Here is a 25397-nt window from a genome sequence, read left to right as displayed (position 1 = left end):
AAAGTTTGAGAACCCTGTTCTATAATATTGATGAACTGTTGGCATTGTGAGCTCTCTCTGTGTGGTGCCATTACTGGTTTGAAACAATTAGACTGCTTTACTGCTTTAAAAAAGAAAGCTGCAAAGATTTTTTGGTTCTTAAATAAGATTATTTAATCTTTAATTTAGTTAAAACTTTTTTTAGACTAGATTGTGCATCAAAAGTTTATAAACTGGGTACTTTAGGGAAAAAACCCACAACTTCCATGAGTTTAAGTAATTTAGTTTCAACATGAATCTAGATCAGTTTTTTTCACAAACTACTCCTGTATGGCTGGTTTCCTCCTTCCCATGACGTAGTGTGGATTTCCCGGGAAGCCAGTTAGCGTGAATAGTATTACAGCCTGACCAAGCAGTGTGTCAATTCATCCCTCTCACTTGTTGGCTTCAGACTTCTGTGCCTTACCCCTCTGTTTGAGAGATATGAATGCTGCTTTCCTGCTGCCCTTGTTTGTGTGTTTTCACCCTCTTCTGAAACAACTGGACTTCAGTTTTATTTGAGAATTTTAAAAGCTATTATGATATAATGGAATGTTTCTATGTGGGGATGAATAGACTGGAGTTTGTATGTATGTATGTATGTATGAAAGACCATACACCAGGATCTAGAAACAAAAATTATGAATGTATAAAACAACAGTTTTTTGTTTTGTTAATAAGTGACATGGGCCCATTCTCAATTGAATTGGGGTTGCAAATAATGGCTGTTAGGCACAATGGTAAGGGTATAATTTATAATTAAGAAAACGATAAAAGAGTCAATCATATGATCTGTTAAATGTGTTCTTGCACGTATTGTCAGCTTTACTTAAACAATAATTGAAGATGTTAGTTGATAATATTACCTATCTTTCCTAATACAGCCGAAGGAAACATCTCTTTTCTCGTGATAAACTTAAACTTTTTCTGAAACAACACTGTGAACCACATGATGGAGTCATTAAAACTAAGGTAAGTAAGAAGGAATAACTTGTGAGATAGAATATTGACCCTACTTAGTCTTTTGTTTTGCTCTTCTCTACTAGCTGCTCAGAGCTCCTTTTTTAAACTACATCAAGTTCAGCTTTTTCAAGTATAATATATTGAGTTAGTGTTTGACTTTTGAAAATAGAAGAATGAATACTGCAACTTTTTTTCTGTAAGAACAGGATTTTATTAAGTTTTATTTGTAAACCTGATGGTAGTTTTCTGTACACGAAGCAGAATTTAGTTGTCTAATTTCTTCTTTAGCTGCCAGTTTGAAAAGGCCCTAAAATAAAAATGGGAGCTTTTACCTAGAAAAATGTTATGTATTAAAACATAGTGTGTTTTTGCTTAGTTTAACACATGAGTTTTTGTTCTTCAAGTTATGCAGATGGTATTTGGTACAATAAGCTAGTATTACTCTGTTGTAATGCTTTTAGCTGGAAAATATTTTATTGTAGATTGGATTCTATCTCTAGTTCTTTACTGAGGCAGAAGTACGAAAGAGTTCAGGTGGCTGAAATGGGCTTTTCATGAGGCTTTTGATGTTGAGGATGTTAAGATGCATGCGTTTGTTATCTTATGTCAAGATGTATGGTGATACTTAGGACAAGTTCAGATTAAAGTTCACATCTTAGTCTGTGCAGTATGACTCTTTTGAGAATTTCTGTTTCCTTTTGCTAAATAGAGCAGCTTTCCACACGCTTATCAAGTAGGCAGCAATTTTCATTGCCTTGCTTGCTGTGCTGCAGGACATCCTGGACTCTTTCACTATGTATTACAGCCTTGACCCTGAAATTCTTCTTATTTTCATCTTGTTTTTAGAAAGTAGCATGTTTGTTTATTAGGTCTTGTATTTTGTGTGTGTTTAAGCTGTTCATACAGCTGTGTAGCTACTCCTTCTGCACAGGAAAGCTTTGAGAGATGAGAACATCAGTGAGAGTCTAGCCTCTGAAAGTTGTGAAAAATAACGAAGGCAGCTAATTTCTAAATAAGTTAGTAATTTGAAGTGTGTCTTTTTTAAATAAATGGAAATGGAAGAAAATAGAGCTGAAACCACCATGTTTCTTTGGGCATATTAAGAATCACATTGTCCTTGATGTGATACAGTGTGCTGGGTCTAGGGATCTATTAGTGATGCTTTCTAGTGCCTCAGGAAAATTGTTCTTTTCTGCATATGTGTGCATTTGTCATCTTCTCTTTGTTTGGGCTTTTGTGGAGTGTTTGTCTGTTCCCTTGTTGATAGCCTTACATTTCAGCAGTGAGGTGAACAAATCTTAGTTAGAGCATCTCCTTTGTATCCTCATCCATATAACTTGATAAAAGCAGACTTCCTGAAGCCACTGGGTTGAAAATGCAGACTTGAAAGGAGACTTTGGCATTCAGAATGAGAGAAGGCATAAAATATATCCTCATCCAGAAACACTTAAGTATGATAGAGATTCATGTGATTCTTCAGTAAATTAATTTTTAATCTTTTTCTTTCAAAAGACCTCCTCAACACATTTCAGTAACTTTCTGGTTTAGCAAACCAGCTGTGTTTGCTAAAAGGCATCTAAAGAAATATATTTTTACCAAATGAGGCCAAATTCTCTTTTCAAATGTGTGCTGCTTGCATTGTTACCCACTTGGTCGATTAACTCTACAATTATACTGTTTCAGAGTTTTATTTCTTATCCTAAGCTAACCAGTTGTGAACCTAGTTACTTTTATTGGCTTTTTTTTTGTGAATTAATGATTCATTAATTAGCTTATATTTATGAAAAGATAGGAATTTCACAATTAATACCTGTTTTCATCTTTCCTACTAAGGCATCATCAATTGCAAAATACAATCTAGCAGAACAAAAATTCTCCTGCTTCTTTCCTGATGACCCACCTACATTTATCTTCAGTCCTGCAAGCAGACGGCGGGGAAGACCCCCAAAGAGGGCATCTGCTGGTCTTGTAAGTAATAACATTTTTATTTCATTCCAGGTGAAGACACACCAGCATGGTCTTTTAAGTTCTTCCATTTTCTCTGAACTTTCCAAACAGTTGAAATACAAGGTTGATTGCATTCTTTTTATACTGAAGGATGAATTGGGATGTATTACATAATTACTATTAAAGTAGATTGTTTTATAGTTAAGCTGGTAAAAGGGACAATACTTGATACGTTCTCTTCTTATTTTTCTGCTATTTCTGTGATCCTACCAAGAAACTAGCTTTTCAGTGTGTTATGAGGGCACATAGAGTACTTGTCCCTTCTGAGAATGATTAATAAATAATTTGCTAAAAAAACATTGATTTGTACTCTTAGATACAATAATGTCACTTGTCCTGAGATACAGTTATGTGACTTGTCTTTTTTTTAAACACAGTGAAGCTTAGTGCTCTAAACTACTGTATTTAAAAAGAAAGGTGGAAGAAAAATTTTTGAGTTTGGGTTTTTTTCCTGTACGCTATCCCCCCCCGCTCCAAACTCGCTCGCCTTCATCAAGCAGGATCTTGGAGTACCTAGTATGTCTGTGGGAAACTCTTGCAGTCTGTTTTTATTCTTGTTTGAGACAACTGTTGAAAAATTGGGAATATCTATTGCTGGTCATTTCACTGTAGATATTATGTTCTTTTTTCCACTCCATTCCTCCATCAGGAGGATGAGATTACTGCTAATCAAAATACCCAAGGAAACAAAAGTAAAGTAACAAAGGAAAAGACAAGGTTCCAGAAGCAAAAGGAAGATACGCAGGCCATGGGTAAGTTAAGTTTTAGTCCTATGACTAGTAGAACCAGTTTTTGCAGGTCTGACAGCACTCCATAATTAGAGTATTTTGGGGCTTGTACCTTTCAAAAGGAAAATGTAATGAGTACACTGTAACAGCACTATTGCCAAGTGCTCCTTACAGTGGTTAGAATGCTTGTTTCCTGAACTATTTATTTATTTTACTAAACTGGGGAAATGCAGGAAACTTGCTGTTCAGCTGTGTTGATTTCTATCTCAGATAAATAAAGAAGAAAATAAAGTTTTGCACAAGTTTGGATTCTGAAGTCATGTATAAAATTATTAACTGAAGGTATATCAAAACATGAACATTTAACCTAAATTAATCTGTTGTATGAAGAAAACCCATACATTGAAAAACTAACCCAAAATTTAGGTAGTGAATGCTTTCTAAACCTGTAATAGCCCTTTCTGAGGATGTGTGTGCATAGATATTTAAGGCACGTCTACACGTTCTGCAAGATTACATACAGTAAATAACTACAAAGTTGTCTCCGGCCAGTGAGTACCTTTTCTCTATAGGAGATAGGGACACTAGGTTTAACAGGCTCCACTAAACTTCAGTGTCCACTTTTTTGCACAACTTGCATCTATTTGTTTATGGGCTGGAAATGACAGCACAGAACAAGCTGACCAACATCATAGCTGCTTCCTTTCTTCTGTGGCACTAATTCAGCTTCTAGAAGGCTTCATTCTTACTTAATTTTATCTTTGTGTTACCCTGTTGCACCCCAAAACTCAATGCCCTTGAAACATACAGTTTCAAACAATGAAAGGGCAATCAGCCTTGAGGTACGTTTTGTAACATGGAGATCCAAATGTATTCTTTTTATTTTCTGCCACCTCACTAAAAAGATGCCACAGCATGTTGATATTTAGACTTTTAAAATACTTTCTGTTCTTTGTTGAGGACACAAAATGATGATGAATCCATTAAATAAATAAATTAGTCTGTTCATTTTTGGCCCAATGTTGACCTATGATTATAAACTTTTTTTAAAGATGCAGTCCTTTAATTAGAAAACAGCAACATGTTCTACTGGTTGTTTGAAAAGCATGGTCCCATACATACAATCAGCCTAAAAGTACAATTTCAGATATATGCTATTAATGTAATTTGATATCAATCTAAACATTTCACCTGTAAATGAAGTTTAATTTGGACAGAAATCACTGACATTCATAGTCTCTTACAAAGTGCTACTATAGTACTTTATTGATGATGTGGAAAGGTAGCAAAATACCAGGTACTTTGAAAAACTGGAAACATAACCCCCATTCTCAAAAAGGGGAAAAAGGAAGACCCATGGAAGTAGAGGTTAGTCAGTCTTACCTCTGTGCCCAGCAGGATCATGGAGTAGATCCTCCTGAAGGCTCTGCTAAGGCACAGGAAAAATGTGGAGGTGGTTGGTGGCAACATGGCTTCACCAAGGGAAAATCATGCCTGACCTATTTGGGGGTCCTTTACGATGGGGTGACAGCATTGGTGGACAAGGGGAGAGCAACTGATGTCATCTACCTGGATTTGTGCAAAGCTTTTGATGCTGTCCCACATGACATCCTGGTCTCTAAATTGGAAAGACATGGATTTGATGGATGGACCACTCGGTGGATAAGGAGTTGGGTGGATGGTCACGCCCAAAAGAGTAGCAGTCAACAGCTTGATGTCCAAGTGGAGACCAGTGATGAGTGATGTCCCTCAGGCATTGGTACTGGGACCAGTGCTGTTTAACATCTTTGTTGATGACATGGACCATGGCATTAAGTGCACCCTCGGCAAGTTTGCTCATAACACCAAACTGTGTGGTGTGATCGACATGCTGGATGAAGGGAGGGCATCCAGGGGAGCCTTGACAGGCTGGAGAGGTGGGACAGTGCCAACCTCATGAAGTTCAACAAGGCCAAGTGCAAGGTTCTGTACCTGGGTTGGGGCAATCCCAAGCACAAATGTAGGCTAGGGGGATAATGGATTGAGAACAGCCTTGAGGAGAAGGACCTGGGGGATCTTGGTCAATAAAAAGCTCAATAGGAGCTGGCAGTGTGCACCTGCAGCCCAGAAAGCCACTCATATCCTGGGCTGATCAAAAGAAGTATGGCCAGCATGTCAAGGGAGGTGATTCTGCCCATTTACTCCACACTTGTGAGACCTCACCTGGTGTACTTTGTCCAGTTCTGGAGCTCCCAAAACAGGAAAGACGTGGAGCTTTTGGAGAGTGTCCAGAGAAGGGCCATGAAGATGATCCAAGGGCTGGAGCACCTCTCCTATGATGACAGGCTGAGAGAGCTGGGGTGGTTCAGCCTGGAGAAGAGAAGGCTCTGGGGTTACCTCCTAGAAGCCTTCCAGTATCTGAGAGGGGCCTACAGGAAAGCTGTGGAGAGACTTTATAAGGGCTTGTAGTGATAGGACAAGGGGTAATGGCTTTAAACTAGAGGAGGGGAGATTTGGGTTAGGCATTAGAAGGAAATTCTTTAGTGTGAAGGTGGTGAGACTGGAACAGCTTGCCCAGGGAAGTTGTGGATGCCCCCTCCCTGGAAGTGTTCATGGCCAGGTTGGATGGGGCTTTGAGCAACCTGGTCTAGTGGGGTACCTGGGTTGGGGCAATCCCAAGCACAAATGTAGGCTAGGGGGATAATGGATTGAGAACAGCCTTGAGGAGAAGGACCTGGGGGATCTTGGTCAATAAAAAGCTCAATAGGAGCTGGCAGTGTGCACCTGCAGCCCAGAAAGCCACTCATATCCTGGGCTGATCAAAAGAAGTATGGCCAGCATGTCAAGGGAGGTGATTCTGCCCATTTACTCCACACTTGTGAGACCTCACCTGGTGTACTTTGTCCAGTTCTGGAGCTCCCAAAACAGGAAAGACGTGGAGCTTTTGGAGAGTGTCCAGAGAAGGGCCATGAAGATGATCCAAGGGCTGGAGCACCTCTCCTATGATGACAGGCTGAGAGAGCTGGGGTGGTTCAGCCTGGAGAAGAGAAGGCTCTGGGGTTACCTCCTAGAAGCCTTCCAGTATCTGAGAGGGGCCTACAGGAAAGCTGTGGAGAGACTTTATAAGGGCTTGTAGTGATAGGACAAGGGGTAATGGCTTTAAACTAGAGGAGGGGAGATTTGGGTTAGGCATTAGAAGGAAATTCTTTAGTGTGAAGGTGGTGAGACTGGAACAGCTTGCCCAGGGAAGTTGTGGATGCCCCCTCCCTGGAAGTGTTCATGGCCAGGTTGGATGGGGCTTTGAGCAACCTGGTCTAGTGGGGTGTCCCTGCCCATGCAGAGAGGTTGGAACTAAATGATCTTTAAGGTCCCTTCCAGCCCAAACCATTCTGTGATTCTATCTATTCTATGATTCCATCTATTTCATGGTTATATGCCACACCTAGTTGTGATGTGTTTTTGTTAAGCAGTCATTACTAAATATGTTGCTGTAATTATATGCAGTTGGAAACAGTTCTCATCTTTATATGTCACTTGATAGGAACTAATAAGCAAGTAATAAACTTCTGTATACTCATAAAAGCAGATAAATTTGACTTACACAGTGATGACAACCTTGTAAAACGTATAATACTTAAGCTTAAAATTTGGATTCTCTAAAGAACTTGCAAGCGATTAAATTTCTGGTTGACAGAGAAGCAGTTCAGTCTTAATAACAATATATGTTTAATATGGTAATTATAAAATGCTTAGTCTATTTAGCACAGTTAAATACAATAAACATTTCATAAAAGAATATATAACTTTGGTTTGTTTGTTTTTTCCTTTATAGCTTTTGAAAAAGCTAAATTAAAACGAGAGAAGGCAAATGCTATAGAAGCTAAGAAAAAGGAGAAAGAAGATAAGGAAAAAAAGAGAGAAGAATTAAAGAAGATAGTGGAAGAAGAAAGGATGAAGAGGAAAGAAGAGAAAGAGAGACTCAAAATAGAAAAGGAAAAAGTAATGCATTTGCAGTATATGTGTTTTATATAAGAACAGTATAATGGCTTCCTAGTTTACTTGTATCGTAGCCGTTATAGACTTCAAGTTATTTTTCAGTAACTGTTTTCAGTTCATAGAAAGGCACTTCAGAATAGGCAGTTATAAGATACAATTTTGGATTTGTGTTTCCAGGTAACATCCTCTATATTATAATCTTATTTCACAAAAAGTGCACTTTGAACTTTCCTCTGAAAGAATGTAGTGGGTTTGGTTGGGTTTTTTTGGCCAATAATGCATGACAGAATTTGATCTGATGGTTGGCTTCTACTTAAGCGTTCAAGACACTGTACTGCAAATCCATAATCCTTGCTGTTCCTCTTTGGATTGAAATTACTAAATAACTTTGTGACTTTGAATATGAAGAAATTATCTATTCCACTATATTCTGCCACAGCCACATCCATGATCTGTTTCAACAGTGCCTTTTTGTGGCAACTTTAATCAATGCTTTTATTTTTAGATACTTTTTCTGCAGCCACTTTGATTAAAAATCCTTAACAATACCCCATCTCCAATGCAACAAAGTATCACCACTGTTTTCCTAAACGTTTTTTAACCAATATCTTATACAAAATAAAAACCATTAGATTATTTCATTGTAATGAAGTATGTTTTCATTTTATTTTTCAGTGTGATTGAAATAGTAAGTGGTGCAGTTTTAGAAACTATAATAGGGCAATCTGACCATGTATGCATTTGTGAATCTTTTAGGAAAGAGAGAAGCTGCGTGAAGAAAAAAGAAAATATGTGGAATACCTGAAACAGTGGAGTAAGCCTAGAGAAGATATGGAGTGTGATGATCTTAAGGTAGGATTGAATTTAAAATAGTTCAAGCTTGGATTTTACAGGATCTCCAAGCTGGTTCTTCTGAAAACTTAGTTTTTTGCAATTATTTTTGTTAATGTTTGTGAGCTACCAGCTTTGTGTCAAGGGGTCATCCTTCTGGAAATTCCTTTATCTGCTAAGAAACTTAAGTGAAGACAAATCTTGAAGTGCTGCATCAAGATATAAATTTGAAAGTCAAACACAGTGTTAGATACTGTGTTCTGTGATTTGGAGGTGGTGTCTTTCTGACGTGTTTACATCAGCTCCCTTCAGCTATCATAACTGCCTTATCAACACAAAAACCCAAATACCAGAACACAGTCATGAGACTTGCTTGTGCATATCCTAGTATTAGATGGGTGTGTTTTTATGTGAATGTTTTCCTTTTTTTTGCTTGTCTTTGCAAGCAATAATGTGTAACTTTTTAAGAATGTTTATTTTGGCTTGTCTTAACAGTTCCAGCAAACTTAAATTAAAAACTCTTGTGAAATAACACAGGTTTAAAGAAAAAATCCTGAAAGTTGGTGTTCTTGTATTGGAGTTGAGTTCCTTTAAACAAAGATACAAAATCATTCAACTTTGTGAACATGAGTAATTTTTTATATTAAAAGTTTTATGTCCAACTTGCATGTTTTTCAGTTTTAAAAGCTTTTGCTACCACAGATGTCACCGTGATAACTGAATATGTGTCTTGCAGAACAGTTTTCAGTAAAATGTAAAGAAACCCAACAGATAGACTCTTTAGAATCATAGACTGTTTTGTCTCACTTATATACTCTGGAGAAAACAAATACAATATTAAGTTGTCCTGTTTGGATTGCAGGAACTTCCTGTTCCAATGCCAGTGAAGACGAGACTTCCTCCTGAGATCTTTGGTGATGCTCTCATGGTTTTGGAGTTTTTATATGCTTTTGGGGAACTTTTTGATCTTCAAGATGAATTTCCTGAAGGAGTGACTTTAGGCAAGTTGTTGTTTATGTGGCAAGGTGCCCCAATTTTGTGGTGTCCCTTCTCCTACCAGACAACCAAAAGCCTTAAGTGCACCCAAGTACCAGTGCTACAGAACTTTCTGTGTGGTTTTAATATGTCAGTGCTTACATGTGCATATCAAGCCAGTTCTCTCTTCACAGTCAACTTCTTAATCAAGATTAATTTCAATGTAGAAGCTGTTAATCTAATTATTAAAATGTTTACTTGTACTTTACACTTGCACTTATATATTCAGAAAATAATGTTTTGACAGCATCACCTTAGGAATATTTGCAGTAAATTGTGGAAAAGTAACTTGATTATCATAAGTGAGGGAAAAAAATGTTTTAGTTCTTCAGTGCATACCGGTTTTCCAACTTTGCGGCAAAAGTGACGCTTCTTAAACTTTATTCACAGAAGTTTTAGAGGAAGCTCTTGTAGGAAATGACACTGAAGGCCCACTATGTGAATTGCTGTTTTTCTTCCTGACTGCCATCTTTCAGGCAATGGCCGAAGAGGAAGAGGAAGTGGCCAAAGATCAAATAGCTGATGCTGAGACCAAAGGTCAGATCCTTAATTTTACTGCTGAAAACTGAAATTCCACTGGAATTAACTTTAAACTGCATGATTTATGGCACTCCTTTGTTTAACCTTGCCTTATTATGCATGGGTATTGTATGTAAATGGACTTGTTTTTTCTCATTTATCTGAAATTGAAGCTTTAAACTGTGCATGGAGGGCAGGGCCTGGGTCGACTAGAGAAAAATCAAGCTCATTGTTACTGCAATTGTATCCAAGAATGCATAATAAGCATTTAACAGCACTGCTTATGTTTTGGAGGTGAGGAAAGCTTGTCTTCACCTTCCTCCTTTTCCTTCAGCACTGTTAGATGTTTCTCCTGAGGGTCAGGAAACAAGGCATTTTCCTCAATTTTCTCAACGGTCTTTATCTGTAGGTATTAAAAAAAGAAAAGTCTTGACCTTAACTGCATTAAAATCTAAACCTCCCCAGCACAACTGTAATGGACTATCAATATTCGCTGTCCTTCAAGACTTAGAAGTATGCATCCACAGCTCCTAGATTTTACCATGTCTGTTTTTTTCAGTGAAGGACCTCACTGTCACTCTGCCTTTGTTCTTCACTCTAAGGCTGAAATTGCCCATGATTTCAGAGGCATTTGCTATGTGCTTTCTACTGATCAGAAGGAAGTGCAGGCTTTGTTCCAAATGTATGTGGTCAGGAACATTACATGTGTGTTTCATCCTTAGTAGGCTGTTCCTGTTCTGTGTTTAAGCAGCTCAGCTGTTTTGTTGGTGGGCTGGGAGTGCTCTAAGCCTCATTCTGCAGAGCATTCTACCTGTCAGATCTTACTGATGCTACACGGAGTGCTTTGCAGAGTTTGTCAATAACACAAAGTTAAAGTATTCTTTATATCCCCTATGCACAGTTTTGTTTTTTAGTGCCCTTTCAAGGTGTTTCTTTTTTTTTCAGCTCAGCTATTTATGAGGCCTTGATGTGGATCAGGGAACTGATCTGACTGTTTTGTTACAGTCATCGAGTATCTAGGGATAGTCTCTCAAAAAAGAGTGTTGGTGTAACTGAGGAAGTAGAAAGAAGCATCAGACTGGAAGCCTTGAAAATATTTTAAGATGTTATTGTTGCATATACCTTCTGTGTTTTGAATTTGAGGTGTGAGACTTCACCCAACTTTTTTGCCTTCTGCGGTGCTTGGTGGGAAGGCAACTGTTGGCCCACTGGTATTGTCCATTATGTCCTGTGCTTAAGGACTACCAGATTCACTGTCAAATGAAAGAACTTTTGACCTTTTTTTTAGAGGAAGATAGGACCATATGAGCACTCCCATTTGAGATCAAGTGAATCCTGTGGTTCCCCTGACAGCTGTGTGAGGTGCAGGAAGGTTCCTTTAATTCTTCCCTTGAAGACCATGTGTACTCTCACGCTTAGGATTTATGTCGAGTCTACAAAATGTCTTCATACAAAACATGAGCACAATCTTCAGCAGTATCAACTGCTTTCATAATTGCAAATTTACAGCTTTGATGGTGTTAACAAATATAGACTATATTTTAATTATTGTTACATTTAAAATAACAGCAGTTACTGTATCTTTTAACTACTGAGAGCATTACTTGGGCAATATAAAGAAGAATCCCATTATCAGGTAATCATAGACTAGTTGATAAGATTATTTATTATTCATAGGACTGATCAGAAAAAATGTGATGTAACTTTCATATTTTAATCTTACTATTTGGGGCTAGCAAATGCAAAAATCTGCTGTTTTGCTTCTAGTTTAGAAGAGTCATGGGCAGGGCAGTGTATCATCTTTCACTTGCCTTTGAACTTTATTTTCTTGTCTGTTTAGCCATCATCTTTCCCATGAAAGGATTACATGTTCTTGACTTTGCAGTTCTGATTAACCAAACAAGTAGTAGTCAGCATGTTAGTTCACTGAAGTTCTGTACAAGCAGTATTTCTGCAACAGAAAACACCATAGGTGTGGGATTTTGGTGTCTACGGTACTTTTTCAAACCCTACTATGCAGATACAGCAAGAGGGGAGGTGCAGAGGTCAATTTTGCAGTGTCTGGCTGACAGTTTTCAAACATCAGTCATCATACGAGACACTGTAATGGATTTGCTTTTTATGTAGTCTAGTTTGGATCTGTGGCTCTTTATTGGCTTGGTGACTTTGTAACTGCTTTATGATTTGGACTTGAATGAAGGGAAATTGTTGAAATAGTATAAAAGGCTAAAAAGAAATGTCAACCCTCCGGAGAAATACTTGTAAGTGCTAAGGAACCTTTTGTCTAAGAAATAGGAATTTTGCTGTTTCATCCTTTCACTGCCTTGCTTTCCTGGTCAGTTTGCTAATGGATAATGCTCCTTATTAAGTGCAGATGCTTGTTTTACTGAAATATGGTTTCTTTGTAATGTAATTGTATTTGTGCAGAGAGGCAGAGCTACATGTAGGTAGGGCCATGTGAATAGTGGTAACTAGTATCAAAATGTCTCCTTGGTTTGGATGGTCTTTCCTAAAAACAAAATGTTGATAGGAAATAACAGTTCATTTGAGGGAATGAAAGACAGTTGTTCTTGTATTGCTCTTTCTTTTTGCTTTCCAAGTGTGTTTACAGATTTGTTTTTGCTGCCTTTTATGTTGCCATTGTGCATGTTTTGTGCATTGGGTTTGCTTTAACACTTATACATAGGGAGAACAGCATACAGCATGTGATGCATGTCCTTAGCTTTTAGTTGGATTTTTAGTTGCATTTAAAGATGTGTAAATTTTAATTTGGGTGTGTGAACTGAGTCTTGAATCCGTTGATGCTTTTGTAAATATTGGCCCTCTTTTTGCTTTATCTGCACCTTTCAAAAAACAGCTTGCTTTTTTCCCCTCCACAGTAAAAGTTTTAATTTGCACTAGAATAAAGTGTTTATTTCCTTAAAGATTTAACAGAGGCTTTGGATGAAGATGCAGACCCCACAAAATCTGCACTGTCTGCAGTTGCAACTTTGGCAGCTGCATGGCCCCAGTTACATCAGGGTATGTGTGGGTTTCACTTGTTTGTTACTCTTCTTATTTTGCTCTGTATTTTAAAGCACATTTTTAATATTTATATACATTTAATTGTTGTATGTAAAATAACTGTTAATTCTTCTCAACTGTAGGCTGCAACTTGAAAAACTTGGATCTTGATAGCTGCACTCTTTCTGAGATTCTCAGACTTCACATTCTAGCATCAGGTGCTGATGTAACATCAGCCAATGCAAAATACCGTTACCAGAAACGAGGAGGGTTTGATGCTACTGATGATGCTTGCATGGAGCTGAGATTAAGTAATCCTGGTCTCTTGAAGAAACTTTCAAGTACCTCAGTGTATGATTTGTTGCCAGGTAATGAGAGACAAGAAAGGTTAGAGATGGTTGTATTGCTCGTCAAGTTACCCATTTTGTAACTGCTTCAGATGAATAATGGTCAAAATGTACTGTGTCATAGAATAATTTAGGCTGGAAAGAATTTTTGGAGGTCACCTAAACCAACACCCACCCCCTGTGCTCCAGACCCCCAAAGCAGGTCCCACCATATCACAGATTGCAAAGCTAGGTAGTCTTATGGCTTCTGAGTAGCTTTTTAAAATCCCATTAAAAAAATGTTAGTTTTACTTGCAGAAGGGGGTCTCTCTGGAAGAGACACCTGAGTGTTTGATTCAGCGCTTGCTTTTTGTTGCTGTTCTGGTTTTGGTTGTTTGTTGTTGTTGTTGTTATTTGGAAATTGGAGAAAAAAATTATTGTTAGTAATATCTTCATTTTGAAGATAATATTGCATTTGAGTTCTTTGGGTGCTAAAGTTAATAAATTAAAAATATAAAGCCTTGCATCTCTGAGCAAAGCAGGTATTTCAGGAAATGCCCCTTTGCACGTGCAGCTGGTGCACTACATATGTTTGCTCACTTTTTCTTAAGTGGAAACCAATCTTCAGTTTAGAGAGCATAAGGGTAAGGCTTGTTTATCAGTTGTATAACGAAACAGAAAAATTGGTCTGAATTTTATTAGGAGAAAAGATGAAGATCCTTCATGCCCTCTGTGGGAAACTTCTGACTCTTGTCTCCACTCGAGATTTCATTGAAGACTCTGTTGATGTGCTACGACAGGCAAAACAAGAGTTCAGAGAACTAAAGGCAGAACAGCATCGCAAAGAACGAGAGGCGGCAGCAGCGAGGTAAAACTGGGAGAGGGAAAGCTCAATTTTGTTGCTACAAATTAAATCAGTTCCTCAACTGCAAAAGGGGTATGAGAAACCATGGCAGTGCTTGTGTTTTTATATTGGTTTCTTGAGACATTAGACAAGAGTGAAACTTTATTATACTAAGCATTGTGTTTTCTAACACTGGTTTCATTTTTAGATGATGCTGTACTATAAGAGAAAAAAGATGTGGCTAGATCAGATACTAGGTAATTGCAACTGGTTTTCTGTATTCTTCTTCTGGTTAGGATACGTAAGAGGAAAGAAGAAAGGTTAAAAGAACAGGAGTTAAAAATGAAAGAGAAACAAGAAAAGCTGAAGGAAGAGGAGCAAAGACATCCTGCCGTAGAAGGATCTGTTGGGTATGATATGAAGTACTATTGTAATTCACTGATGTAGCACTTTTCAGCTGTGTGACCAGACCTTACCTATATTGTTTTCATTGACTTGATCATGTACAAAGGTATATTTTAATCTATATTTTAATCTTGCTCATGTTCTAGAACTGCTTTATGAAAGTGATTTTATTTTTTAAATTAACTTTTATTATAATTCTAGCAAAAGTTTGACCGTATTAGCTACTGACAAGAGAAACTTGCAAAATCTAACTTGTTGGGTTTTTTTGCATTTGTTTTTGTTTTGTATTGATTTCTTATCTGAATATCTTTCTAATAGACCATTCTAGTTTGCTTTCTAATTTGAGGAATTGGTCTGATTAGAGCTAGCTAACACTGACTTCACGTAACAGTTTATTAATCAAGTTTAATAGCATTTTAAAACAAAATGCAGTGATATTCCAGATGATGTCTGTAAAACCAAGGGGTTTTGTTCTGTTACTAAAACTGTATGGTTTCAGGTGGTACAACTCATGTACATGCAGCTGTATGAGTTCAGAAAAAAAACCCATACTGTAGATACAACACTAGATTTTTACATGCTTGAGGAAGTGAGTTAGTTAAGTCTGCTGGAAAAAGGTGAGTATGGGTCAATGACAGATTTGTGCAATGTTTTTGAAACAATCATAAAAATATGTTAACCCTGTAATGGTTGCATGTAGTTCTATAGATGTTTTTTAATACTTGCTAGAGTAGAGGAAAAATGTGTAAAATATGCATTTTATAAAACAATATACATTTTGATCAACACACATTACTGTAGTTATTAAAAAAATAATTCAGGTCAGTAGAACTACACTAAGATATCTCTGAAAATGATCTGATAATAATAATGCTCTTCAAATTAAAACGTGAATAGCAAAGAGCAGATTTTAGACTTTAATATGGAACTTTTCATATAGGTCACTGGGTGTCTTCAGGGTTGTATTCTATGACTTTATTTTTTTTAAAGCGTTATAGTTTTTCTAACTAGCTTAAGTACTTCTGAAGGGAAAATACTGTTTGTGTTGAAGATGCTGTATTCTGTTGTGTATTTTGTTTTCATTCCATTCAGCTTTTAATAGGTGACTGGTCAGTTAGACACTTTTTGTTTACTTTGTTGTGCCAGGGAGGAGGAACGTGAAGACCTTGATACTAGTACAGAGAGCAAAGAAATTGAACGCAAAGAGCAAGACATGGACACAGTGACAGAGGATGAAGAAGAGCTGGGACCAAACAAGAAACGAGGAAGAGGTAATGCTGTAATGTCTGTTCTTTTGCACACGTGCAGGTGTGCACACAGGAAATTCTTCTGTTTTGTAGTAATTTTTTATAAATTATTAGCCCTTTCTGTAAGTTTTTAAAGGAAAAGAAAAAAAAAACCAAACACAATACTCAGACATGCTCATAATGCTATTAAGTGTGTTGAGCTGGCCTACTGTATTTCTAGCAGTCAGATGTACATTCTTCTGCACTGCTGTTTCTTTTTGTCTTGCTCACTTGCTATCTGGATTCCTCTTTTGTCTAGAAAAACCCAGGCTACTGCCTTGCACGCCATTACAGTTATAAGTAGAGAAAAAAAATCCACGTCTCATATAATAGGGCATGGTGTAGTTTTGATTCTTTTTATCAGGAAGTTACAGAAACAACAGGTATTTTATAAGAAAATGTTACGTTGAGTGGTTGGGTTTAGTTTGACTTTGTTAATAAAGTAGCATGCCTTCTATTTAAGATGCAATCAGACTTACCCTCAGTTTTAACTTCCTCAGCAGTCAGTGTGCTTAGGAGCTGTGGTGCAGCAACCAGCGCAGCCTGGTGTGTGTCACTAAGCTTAGATAGCACCACAGGAGGATGAAATATTGATGGCTTTGAGCTGCTAGCTCATCTGTATCTTCCTCTTCTGAAGGCTTTGTGCTAGCATCTGTGCCAATGAAAGTCCTGGATCATTGTGGACTTAGGGTTACAAGCTTGTACACTTCCTAATAGTACCTAGGAAAGAGATTCTGAGTTTTCCAGTAATGCAGATTTGCAGGTTTACAACAGCTTTGTGATCACAAAACAATGAGGTATTAAAGAGGATTTCAAGTTCCTCAAATGCACATGTTTGAGACGTGCCTGGAGAGCAAACAAGTGCTATTCCATTCCTACAGTTGGAGAACTGGAATCAATAATGAACTAGAGTATTTTCAGCTGCTACAAGTTATGAAAAAAAATGTATAATATATATATTTTTAAATTTGTAAAGTAATGTAACTTGAGTTTGCAATAAAAGCTCTTACATAGGGATTTTGGTTTTGCTTTAGGTCTTTGGGGGGGTAATTAGAGAATTTTTAGTATGATAAATTAAGTCCAAACATATTTTTTATTCAATAATGAAATTGCTAGTATTTTACTGTCTCATTATAAGAGTTTTTAACGTAGTTTTAATTTACAGAAATTTCATTTCTATTTTATAGTGTTAAAAATTACAATGACAGTAAATGAAACTTGGTCTTGTTTCTGCAAAGTAGAAGTGAAATAAAGATGGCTTCATCTTGTAGAGGGAAGGGAATTGATCACTTGACTTTTTCTTTAATCAAGCTAGTATTGTTTCTTAACTGAGGTGATGGTCCTTGATGGTGTAAGTTTAGATAATCAGAAAGGAACAGAACCAAAACCCACCCTTTACAGGAGTTTTTTATAAGCATGTTGCTATCATTCTTCCTTAAACGTTTAGGAAGGAGAGGGCAAAATGGATATAAGGAATTTACAAGACAAGAAGAGACCACTTGTGAAAAGAGTGAACCTCTTACTGCTGAAGATGAAGAAGCTTTAAAACAGGAGCAACAAAGGAAAGAGAAGGAACTGTTAGAAAAGATTCAGAATGCAACTGCCTGCACAAATATCACCCCATTAGGTCGTGACCGTCTGTACCGACGCTACTGGATTTTCCCCTCTGTTCCTGGATTGTTTATAGAAGAGGACTACTCTGGTCTCACAGAAGACATGTTGTTGCCTCGAACCTCTTCCTTTCAGAATAATGTACAGTCTTGCACAAATGAACCTCAGGTATTCAGTAAAACTGGAGAGTTATTGAAATCCTCTGAATCTACCTCCAATATTGACCAAGATTCACACACCAGTGTTGTCATAGAGGTGCCAAGGCCAGTATATAAACCAAACCGTTGGTGCTTTTACAATTCTCGGGAACAACTGGACCAACTCCTAGAGGCTCTCAATTCCCGAGGACATAGGGAGAGTGCCTTAAAAGAAACTCTTTTACAAGAGAAAAGTAGAATATATGAACAACTAAGCAGTTTTCCTGTGGAAAAATTCCATATTCCAGGTAAATGGTTTGTTATCTTAATTTGCTTCCACAGCTCTAATTTCTAATACTTTAGAAACCTCTAATTCTCATTTAATTGTAATTCCAAACAATTAAACATGATTCTTAAACATTGTTTCACTCTTAGGGAAAACAGGTTTGTTTTTTTCCTTTCTTTTTTTTTCTGTTGGATCTTTGCAGAGTTATTCTGGTGTTTTATGCTAAAAAAAAAACCAAACCACAACCCAATAATTTTTCTGTTATTTCACTACTTAGTAAAACAGGATTGGCTTTTAAACAAAGATCTTTAGGAAGCAATTTGAGCTTTGGGAAAAGCTTAACCACAGAGTAAAGATTAATATCTGCTAAAGGTAAATTACAGTCTTGATCATCAGATGTCCTAATTTCCGGTATGGTGAAAGGAGTCATAAGATTCGTTTCTGGAAACAGAAACAATGCAAAGAAAGGCAATTACTGTTACCTTGATTGGTTGAGTGGGGCATATTCTTTCATGATATTGTAATGCATGAAATTACTCAAACCTTTACTGGCCTGTTGTAAACGCAGGAATGATAGTATATTGCAGGATCATACTAACACCTTTGAGAGGGTGGGTTAACCCACTGATGGGTTAACATCAGTGCAGTAGATTCGGTGATATTCTTTTCTGTTTATTTTCCCTTTTCCTCATTTGGTAGAGGTTAGTTACAGGAGGAGGAGACATTAGCAAAACAGTGTAGTTTTCGTGGGTTTCAAAACACAGGAGTGTACTTAAAACCAGTCCAGACCTAGGATTTAGGGGTTTCTCTCTGTTCTCTTACCCAAGTATTTTGCCGTTCATGGCAAGGTATTTGCTCCAATCACTGATAAAATTGTGTGCACAAGTTTGTGGTGTGTTTGGTAGGTAGAGGAACTTACCAAAATGAAACTCTCCAGGGTAATGTTTAAGAAATTGCATTTTGTTTTGAATTATTTCAAATTACTATGAGGATTTTGGTATATCTGTACTGGGGCAAGGGAGAATTATTCACAGGAGAGCTGAGTTCTGTTTTACTGCAGTGTGTGTACCAGGACATGCCACAAGCACATCAAATACTACTAAACCCGTAACTGATCTTCCATTTCTTTTGGTGGAAATTAGCACATGACAGAGTTTCTGCATAGTAATTAAGCTTTATTTGGAGCCTTTTGGCTAGATTGGTGTTTTTTGGTGGGAAAATGTCTTTTTCTGATATATTTGTGTTTGCATGTGTCGTTCCTTATTTTATTAGTTGCTGTTATCTGTATTTTATGTGTTGCTTTCTGCCCTGAAGCAACTTAATTTCTACATAGACTTTTGTTCTCTTTTGATGTTAGAATTGTAGAATAGCATTGATCTAAAAAACAAAACAAAAAACCTGAAAAACCTGCACAAAGTCAGCCACTGAACTTCACTTTAAGAGTGATAAAGGAAATTAAAATGCAGTAGTCCGATACCATTCTGTCTCCTCTGTGTGATAAGCAGTGGTAAGTGGCCATGTGTAGCTCACTTTGGAGGGAGTTTAACTACGGTGGACTCCAGCTGCTGCCCTGTTGCCTTCACTTACATGACTTGCAGGACAAGTGAAAACTACATGATTCTCTTGTGCTGCAGACTGCCCTTCTCAGTTTTCTAATTCCTACTTAAGAGAGTATGGAAATAAAATTGATAGGTGGTGTTAATTTATTTTATTCCAATAACTTAACTTTTCCTCATCAATTATTTGCAAACTAATTGCTGCTGTTTCAGTTCTGCTCGAGGGGGAAAAAACCCCATCATTTTTTCTTTTTCTTTTAAACCAAAAAGAACGTTTCCCACATCCAGACATCAAAGTGCACTAGTATATGTTTTGAGAATATTTGCATACTTTCAGTTACAGGGAATTGTTTTTGCAATTGAGTGTGTCTTAGAAATTCATCCAGTACTACGTCAACAACAGCTTTCTGATAGTTTTTCATTAAATGTCTCTTAAGTTCTTGCATATACCTCCTCATCACTGTGTTCATGGGATTTACAGTAAATCCTGTGAACAGGAACATTTGCCACCTATGCAGATTTGCACGCACTAATTTAGGATCTGGGCGTACTTTCAGCTCTTCCTGTGGCTTTTGTGCTTTTACATTAATTTTCAGTTCTCTTATGAAGAGGTTTTTTCTTGACAACCCATCATAAGCTCTTCCTTTCTTTTTCATATATTATCTTGCCGTCTTGTTCCTTTTTCTCCCCCGCCTTTAATTAGAGGGCACCGTCAGTCTAGTCTGTGCCTGTGCCATCTTATCTTTATCTGTTTGCTTTGGTTTAAAGTTAGTTTTTCTAAAAAGGGTTTATATGTTGCAATGATAGAGGTTCATGCAGGAAAGAAAAGTGAGGAGTTCCCCTGTAAAGTAAGGACCATCAAATACAAAAAATGCTAAAAATGTCACTTGATTCTTTTTCTTCGTGGGTTTTTTTGTGTGGTTTGTTTTGTTTTCTCTTCTGCACTTATAGCAGAGAGTAGTTGACTATATACTACTTAAGAAAGCATTTTAAGACAAAAGAATGACTTTTAAATTGCTGAGAATTTCTCATCCTGTGTATTGGGATGAACAGGTGCTAATCTATAGGTCTTCCCTTAAAAGAATACTCTGCTTGGTTGGATTGGATGATTTAGTTGTCATGGAGTTGTTGGTGTTGGCAAATGTCACTACAGGAAGGGAGTTTTGAACCTGCGTGTTTAGTTTGTTCTGCCCTGTACTACTTCTGTTCCCCTCACCAGCAGCTGCCTTAAGGAACAAAGTGCACTAACATGAAGTTACTTGGTGTCCTTGCAGACAAACCTCAAAGTGACTTCAGACCTCCTTTAGGACGGGGAAGGATGCAGAATGCCCATGATGGAGCTCACATATCTGCAGAGAAGCAGCTTGAACTCAGACTTAGAGACTTTCTTTTGGACATTGAAGACAGGATCTACCAAGGAACATTGGGGGCTATTAAGGTATTTATGAATTGTAGAATACCTAGGAGCATGCTGTTGCTGTTGAGTCTGTAGCTTAAATGAGAACTCCTGCATGCTATGAGTTTTACTGAAAGCATTACTAAATAAAGAGTAATTGGCACTCAAAGTTTATGGCCTTTGATTCTTTAGAAACTTCAAGTTTGTGTGTTTGCTTCAGGTTGCAGACAGACAGTCTTGGAGAGCTGCCTTAGAACATGGGCGGTATGAGTTTCTGAATGACGAAAACAAAGAAAATGGCGTCATTAAAACTGTGAATGAAGAATCTGAAGAAATGGAAACTGATGATCAAGAAAAGTTTCTTGTGAAAGACAGGTAAGAGCTATGGTTTAAATCATGTCTCTTCTGAGAGTTTTATAGCAGTGCTTTGTTTTTTTTAACCTTGAATTTTTTTTACCTTGAAGTTGTTTGGAATGTATTTTTGAAGATTTGAGTTCAAAAATGCAAGATTTTTTTGTGATACTGGTTTGTATTTGCTAAATGACACTGTTCTATTACCAGTTAAGACTTAAGATACCTACAGATCAATTTTTCCAACTACTATTCAGATGTTACACTGCTGAAAGTGATCATTAATTATGAAAAAAGAAATATGTGTATTCATTTAAAAATCACTTAAAATGCTGAGAAGAATTCATCTGGCAATGTCTGGGTTTTTTCCCAGAAGAAAAAAAACAAAAACAAACCCCAACAATCTACTTTGTGGAAAGAGTGGGAGTTTTTTAAAGGAAAAGTGTTAATAGTAACAAATTTCTGGTTGAACTGGCCATTGTGCTTCTTCATGACTCACACTAAGAACTGTCAGAGCAACAGGCCATGGTCTGAATTAACCTTTATCTGCAGCAAAACAGAGATATAATCTTATAATTTTGTGAATGATGGTTATTCTGTGGAGCAAGCTGCAACCCAGTCAAAGAGAGGAAACCTTGAATCATCTAGTGTTGCAACTATAAAAGTGGTTTGTTGGGGGTTTTTTTTGTTTAAACTTTTGAGCACATGTGACACTATACCTTATCAGTGTTTGTTGTAAATTGAATTATACAAACTGTGATTGTTTCTAAATATTTAATTCTCAGAAGTTACATCCTTTTCAGAAATAAAGATCTACCTTAGTTTACTTAATACATTTGAAATTTTATGTCTTGACTGGATGTGAATATGGAAATATTGCACACACAAAAAAAAGATATAGTGGAGCACTCATTGTATTAACATACTGTTTGCTTATGGATTCTGTGAGGTTTTCTGCAATTAGACTTTTATGAAAGGTGCTAAATCTGGACAGACACTTGAATGCTGTTGTGGATGTAGGAATTGAAATTTAAAAGTTCTTTAAGGTTTTTTTCCTTTTTATTTCAGTTTTCTGAATTAATATTTACATATAAGACTACCCTTTGGATCAGAGTTCTCTAGTTGTGTGCAATGGCTAGGGTCATCCTTCTTTATGTAAGGACACAGTTTACAGAAATTTGCTTCCTGAAAACCACAACCTAGAAATATTCCACTGTTTTAATTAAGAATTTAAGTTTTATCTGTGTCCAGTTACCTCTTGGGCACCTGCTTCTGTTGTCAACTCTCAATTCAACTGCAGAAACTTGTTTCTGCCTTTTTTTTTTCCACTTGATATTGACTTTGTCAAAGTTTCTGAATAATCTCTATTCTAATAAAAGTCTTGCATGTTAAAACAGAGAGCATGGGATTCTGAAATCATGTGACAGATTCCTTTTGATGCTGGGCTTTTTATCTACCTCAGCAAGTGACATCTCATTAAGACCTTGGAGTTTGACTAGTGAAATGTAAATAACACTGCAGCTTTTTTTTCTGTTTGCTTTCAGGCGCTTGAAATGTGTGTGATTGCAAAATATAATGAACAGCTTTTAAGTATGAAAAAAGAAGAGGGACAACCAAAAGCATTGCTCATTCACCAGAATAAAGCAGAATCCAGACAGTCTTAATTAGTAATTTTCTTTAGACACACCAAGTAGAAATTGAACTTTATTTTCATTAGTGTGAGTTGCTGTCCTAAGCTATACTTATGTTTGTGGTTCAGGAAGATTAACTATACTTTGAAGTGATTACTTAGTCTTTGGTCAAAGAGGGCTATTTTATTTGAAACCTACCTTTTTAATTTTTTCTTACATTAAAAGTTAGTATTTCAGAAAAATCCTCCAAGGGTGAGAACACAGTAGTTAACAAATCTTGATTTAACATTCTAAAATTACTTTCTGGTTTTATTTAATTTATTTTCAAAAAACTTATGAATTGTGAGAGTATGTGTAGATGAACTTCTGCAGATAAAAGTATTCTAACAGGCTACACCTCACCACTGCAAGTGCTTTCATGGAAGTATTATTGGGACTCTACAGAAAAATCTCATTGAACTAGTTAAAAAAGGTTGCATCAAATCTTCTGGAAATCTTAATTGTACCAAAATGTCATCCAAATTTCTTGAAATTTGGATAACTTTGTTACTTAAGGTGGTTTATCTTGCACCCAATATAGGTTAGGGCTGGATCTGCTGGAAAGCAGTTCTGAGAAGGATCTGGGATCCTGGTAGGTAGTAAATTATCCATGAGCCAAACATGAGCCCTTGCCACCAAGAAGGCCACCAAGAATTCTAGGTTGCACGAGAAAGAGTGGGGGAAAGTAGGTGGAGAGAGGTCATTCTGCCCCTTTACTCTGCCCTGGTGAGGCTACATCTGGAATACTGCATCCAGTTCTGGGCTCCCTAGTTCAAGAGAGACAGGGAACTAGTAGAGAGAGCCCAGCAGAGGGCAACAAAGATGACTGGGGGATCGGAGCATCTCTCTTATGAGGAAAAGCTGAGAGCTGGGACTCTAGCCTGGAGAAGAGAAGGCTGAGGGGGCACCTTAGTAATGCCTACAGGTATCTAAAGGATGGGTGCAGGGAGGATGGAGCCAGACTCTTTTCAGTAGTTCCCAGTGACAGGACAAGGGGCAATGGGCACAAGCTGGAACACAGGAAATTCTGTTTAAATATGAGAAAAAACTTCTTTACTGTGAGGGTGACAGAGCACTGGAACAGGCTGCCCAGGGAGGTTGTGAAGCCCCCTTCTCTGGAGATATTCAGGACCCACCTGGGTGCAGTCCTGAGTAATGTGCTCTAGGGGATCCTGCTTTAGTGGGGGAGTTGGACTAGATGATCTCTAGAGGTCCCTTCCAACTTTGACAATTCTGTGATTCTGCAATCTAGATAAACTAGCCTAATGAAACAAACTAGAGAACTGCGATAACTCATCACACCTGCACAGTATCTGTTCACATCCCTAGACCACGCAAGTAAATGAAGTGAAAATAAAAATCTACTGTGGTACAGACCTGTACAATTATCTGTGGTGGTGAATTCAAAGTATGTTAAAAAAAATAATAATTTCATGCATTTCTATTCTAGACTTGTTGGGTTAAAAACTGAAGCTCCAAGTGCTGCATCAACAAGTACAAGTACTCCTCAGCCAGTTAATAATGTGGTTCACTACTTGGCATCTGCATTGCTTCAGATAGAACAAGGAATCGAGCGCCGGTTTCTCAAAGCACCTCTGGGTAAGCTTTCAGAATTTAAACTGTATCTATATATTTGTGTAAGATTTTGTAACAAACAAACACACACACACTCCCCAAACCCACTTGCTTCTGTTCTAAGACTGGATGCTTTAGAGGGGGATACACTGGGGAAAAGAACAAATTGCTAACCTCTTTCTAGACAACACTGTCAGTTTACAAGGCCATAGGTCATAAAGAAATATTAATATTTTTCTAGTTATTTTACATATTCTGAATTACATGTATTAAATAACAGGATATTTTACTCTTAAATACATGCCTATTTAACCTTGGATTATTTAAGTGTTTGTGTGGTCCTACAGTTATGCATTGGGAAACAAATTGCACCCATAGGCAGAAATGTGTGAGCTTTCTGAGGGAATACTCTGTAATTCAGCATCACTGCCAAGACCAGTGTATCATGTAACTATATAATGAATTCCTTCTGTGTGTGTTTAAGGTTGTAAAAATGTATGCTCCTTTTTATACTGTTTTCTGTGAAAGCAATGTAGGTCTGGTTTATCTGGATCACCTTGTTTTGAAATAACAGAACATAGAATCATAGAATGGTTTGTGTTGGAAGGGACTTTAAATGTCACCTAGTTCCAACCCCCCCTGCATGGTCAGGGACACCTCCCACTAAACCAGGTTGCTCAAAGCCCTGGCCAGCCTGGCCTTGAGCACTGCCAAGGAGTGGGCATCCACAACCTCCCTGGGCAATCTGTTGCAGTGTCTCATCACTCTTATGCTAAAGAATTTCTTCCTAATGTCTAACATTTACAGTAATACGTAGTAGAGATTTACCTTGCAGACTTTCAGATCCTCAGGTTTTGTGTACATGCTGTAAGACT

General features: G+C 37.4%; 1 protein-coding gene across 1 annotated transcript in view; it reads left to right on the top strand.

Moving 5' to 3' along the window:
• BAZ1A (bromodomain adjacent to zinc finger domain, 1A) overlaps window positions 1-25397 on the top strand; it is a 65118-nt gene that overhangs the window by 26183 nt on the left and 13538 nt on the right. The window contains exons 6-21 of the mRNA XM_009993934.1: window positions 903-990; window positions 2815-2949; window positions 3638-3740; window positions 7528-7694; window positions 8448-8543; window positions 9385-9523; window positions 9948-10094; window positions 13002-13097; window positions 13223-13447; window positions 14108-14273; window positions 14546-14659; window positions 15801-15925; window positions 17388-17996; window positions 20805-20968; window positions 21147-21301; window positions 24398-24546. Coding sequence (XP_009992236.1) covers window positions 903-990; window positions 2815-2949; window positions 3638-3740; window positions 7528-7694; window positions 8448-8543; window positions 9385-9523; window positions 9948-10094; window positions 13002-13097; window positions 13223-13447; window positions 14108-14273; window positions 14546-14659; window positions 15801-15925; window positions 17388-17996; window positions 20805-20968; window positions 21147-21301; window positions 24398-24546 — 2678 coding nt within the window. The remainder of the gene's footprint in view (window positions 1-902; window positions 991-2814; window positions 2950-3637; window positions 3741-7527; window positions 7695-8447; window positions 8544-9384; window positions 9524-9947; window positions 10095-13001; window positions 13098-13222; window positions 13448-14107; window positions 14274-14545; window positions 14660-15800; window positions 15926-17387; window positions 17997-20804; window positions 20969-21146; window positions 21302-24397; window positions 24547-25397) is intronic.

This window comes from Chaetura pelagica, unplaced genomic scaffold, assembly GCF_000747805.2.
Source record: "Chaetura pelagica isolate M959 unplaced genomic scaffold, ChaPel_1.0 scaffold11, whole genome shotgun sequence".
NCBI lineage: Eukaryota > Metazoa > Chordata > Aves > Apodiformes > Apodidae > Chaetura > Chaetura pelagica.
This window is presented reverse-complemented; position numbering and strand designations above follow the sequence as displayed.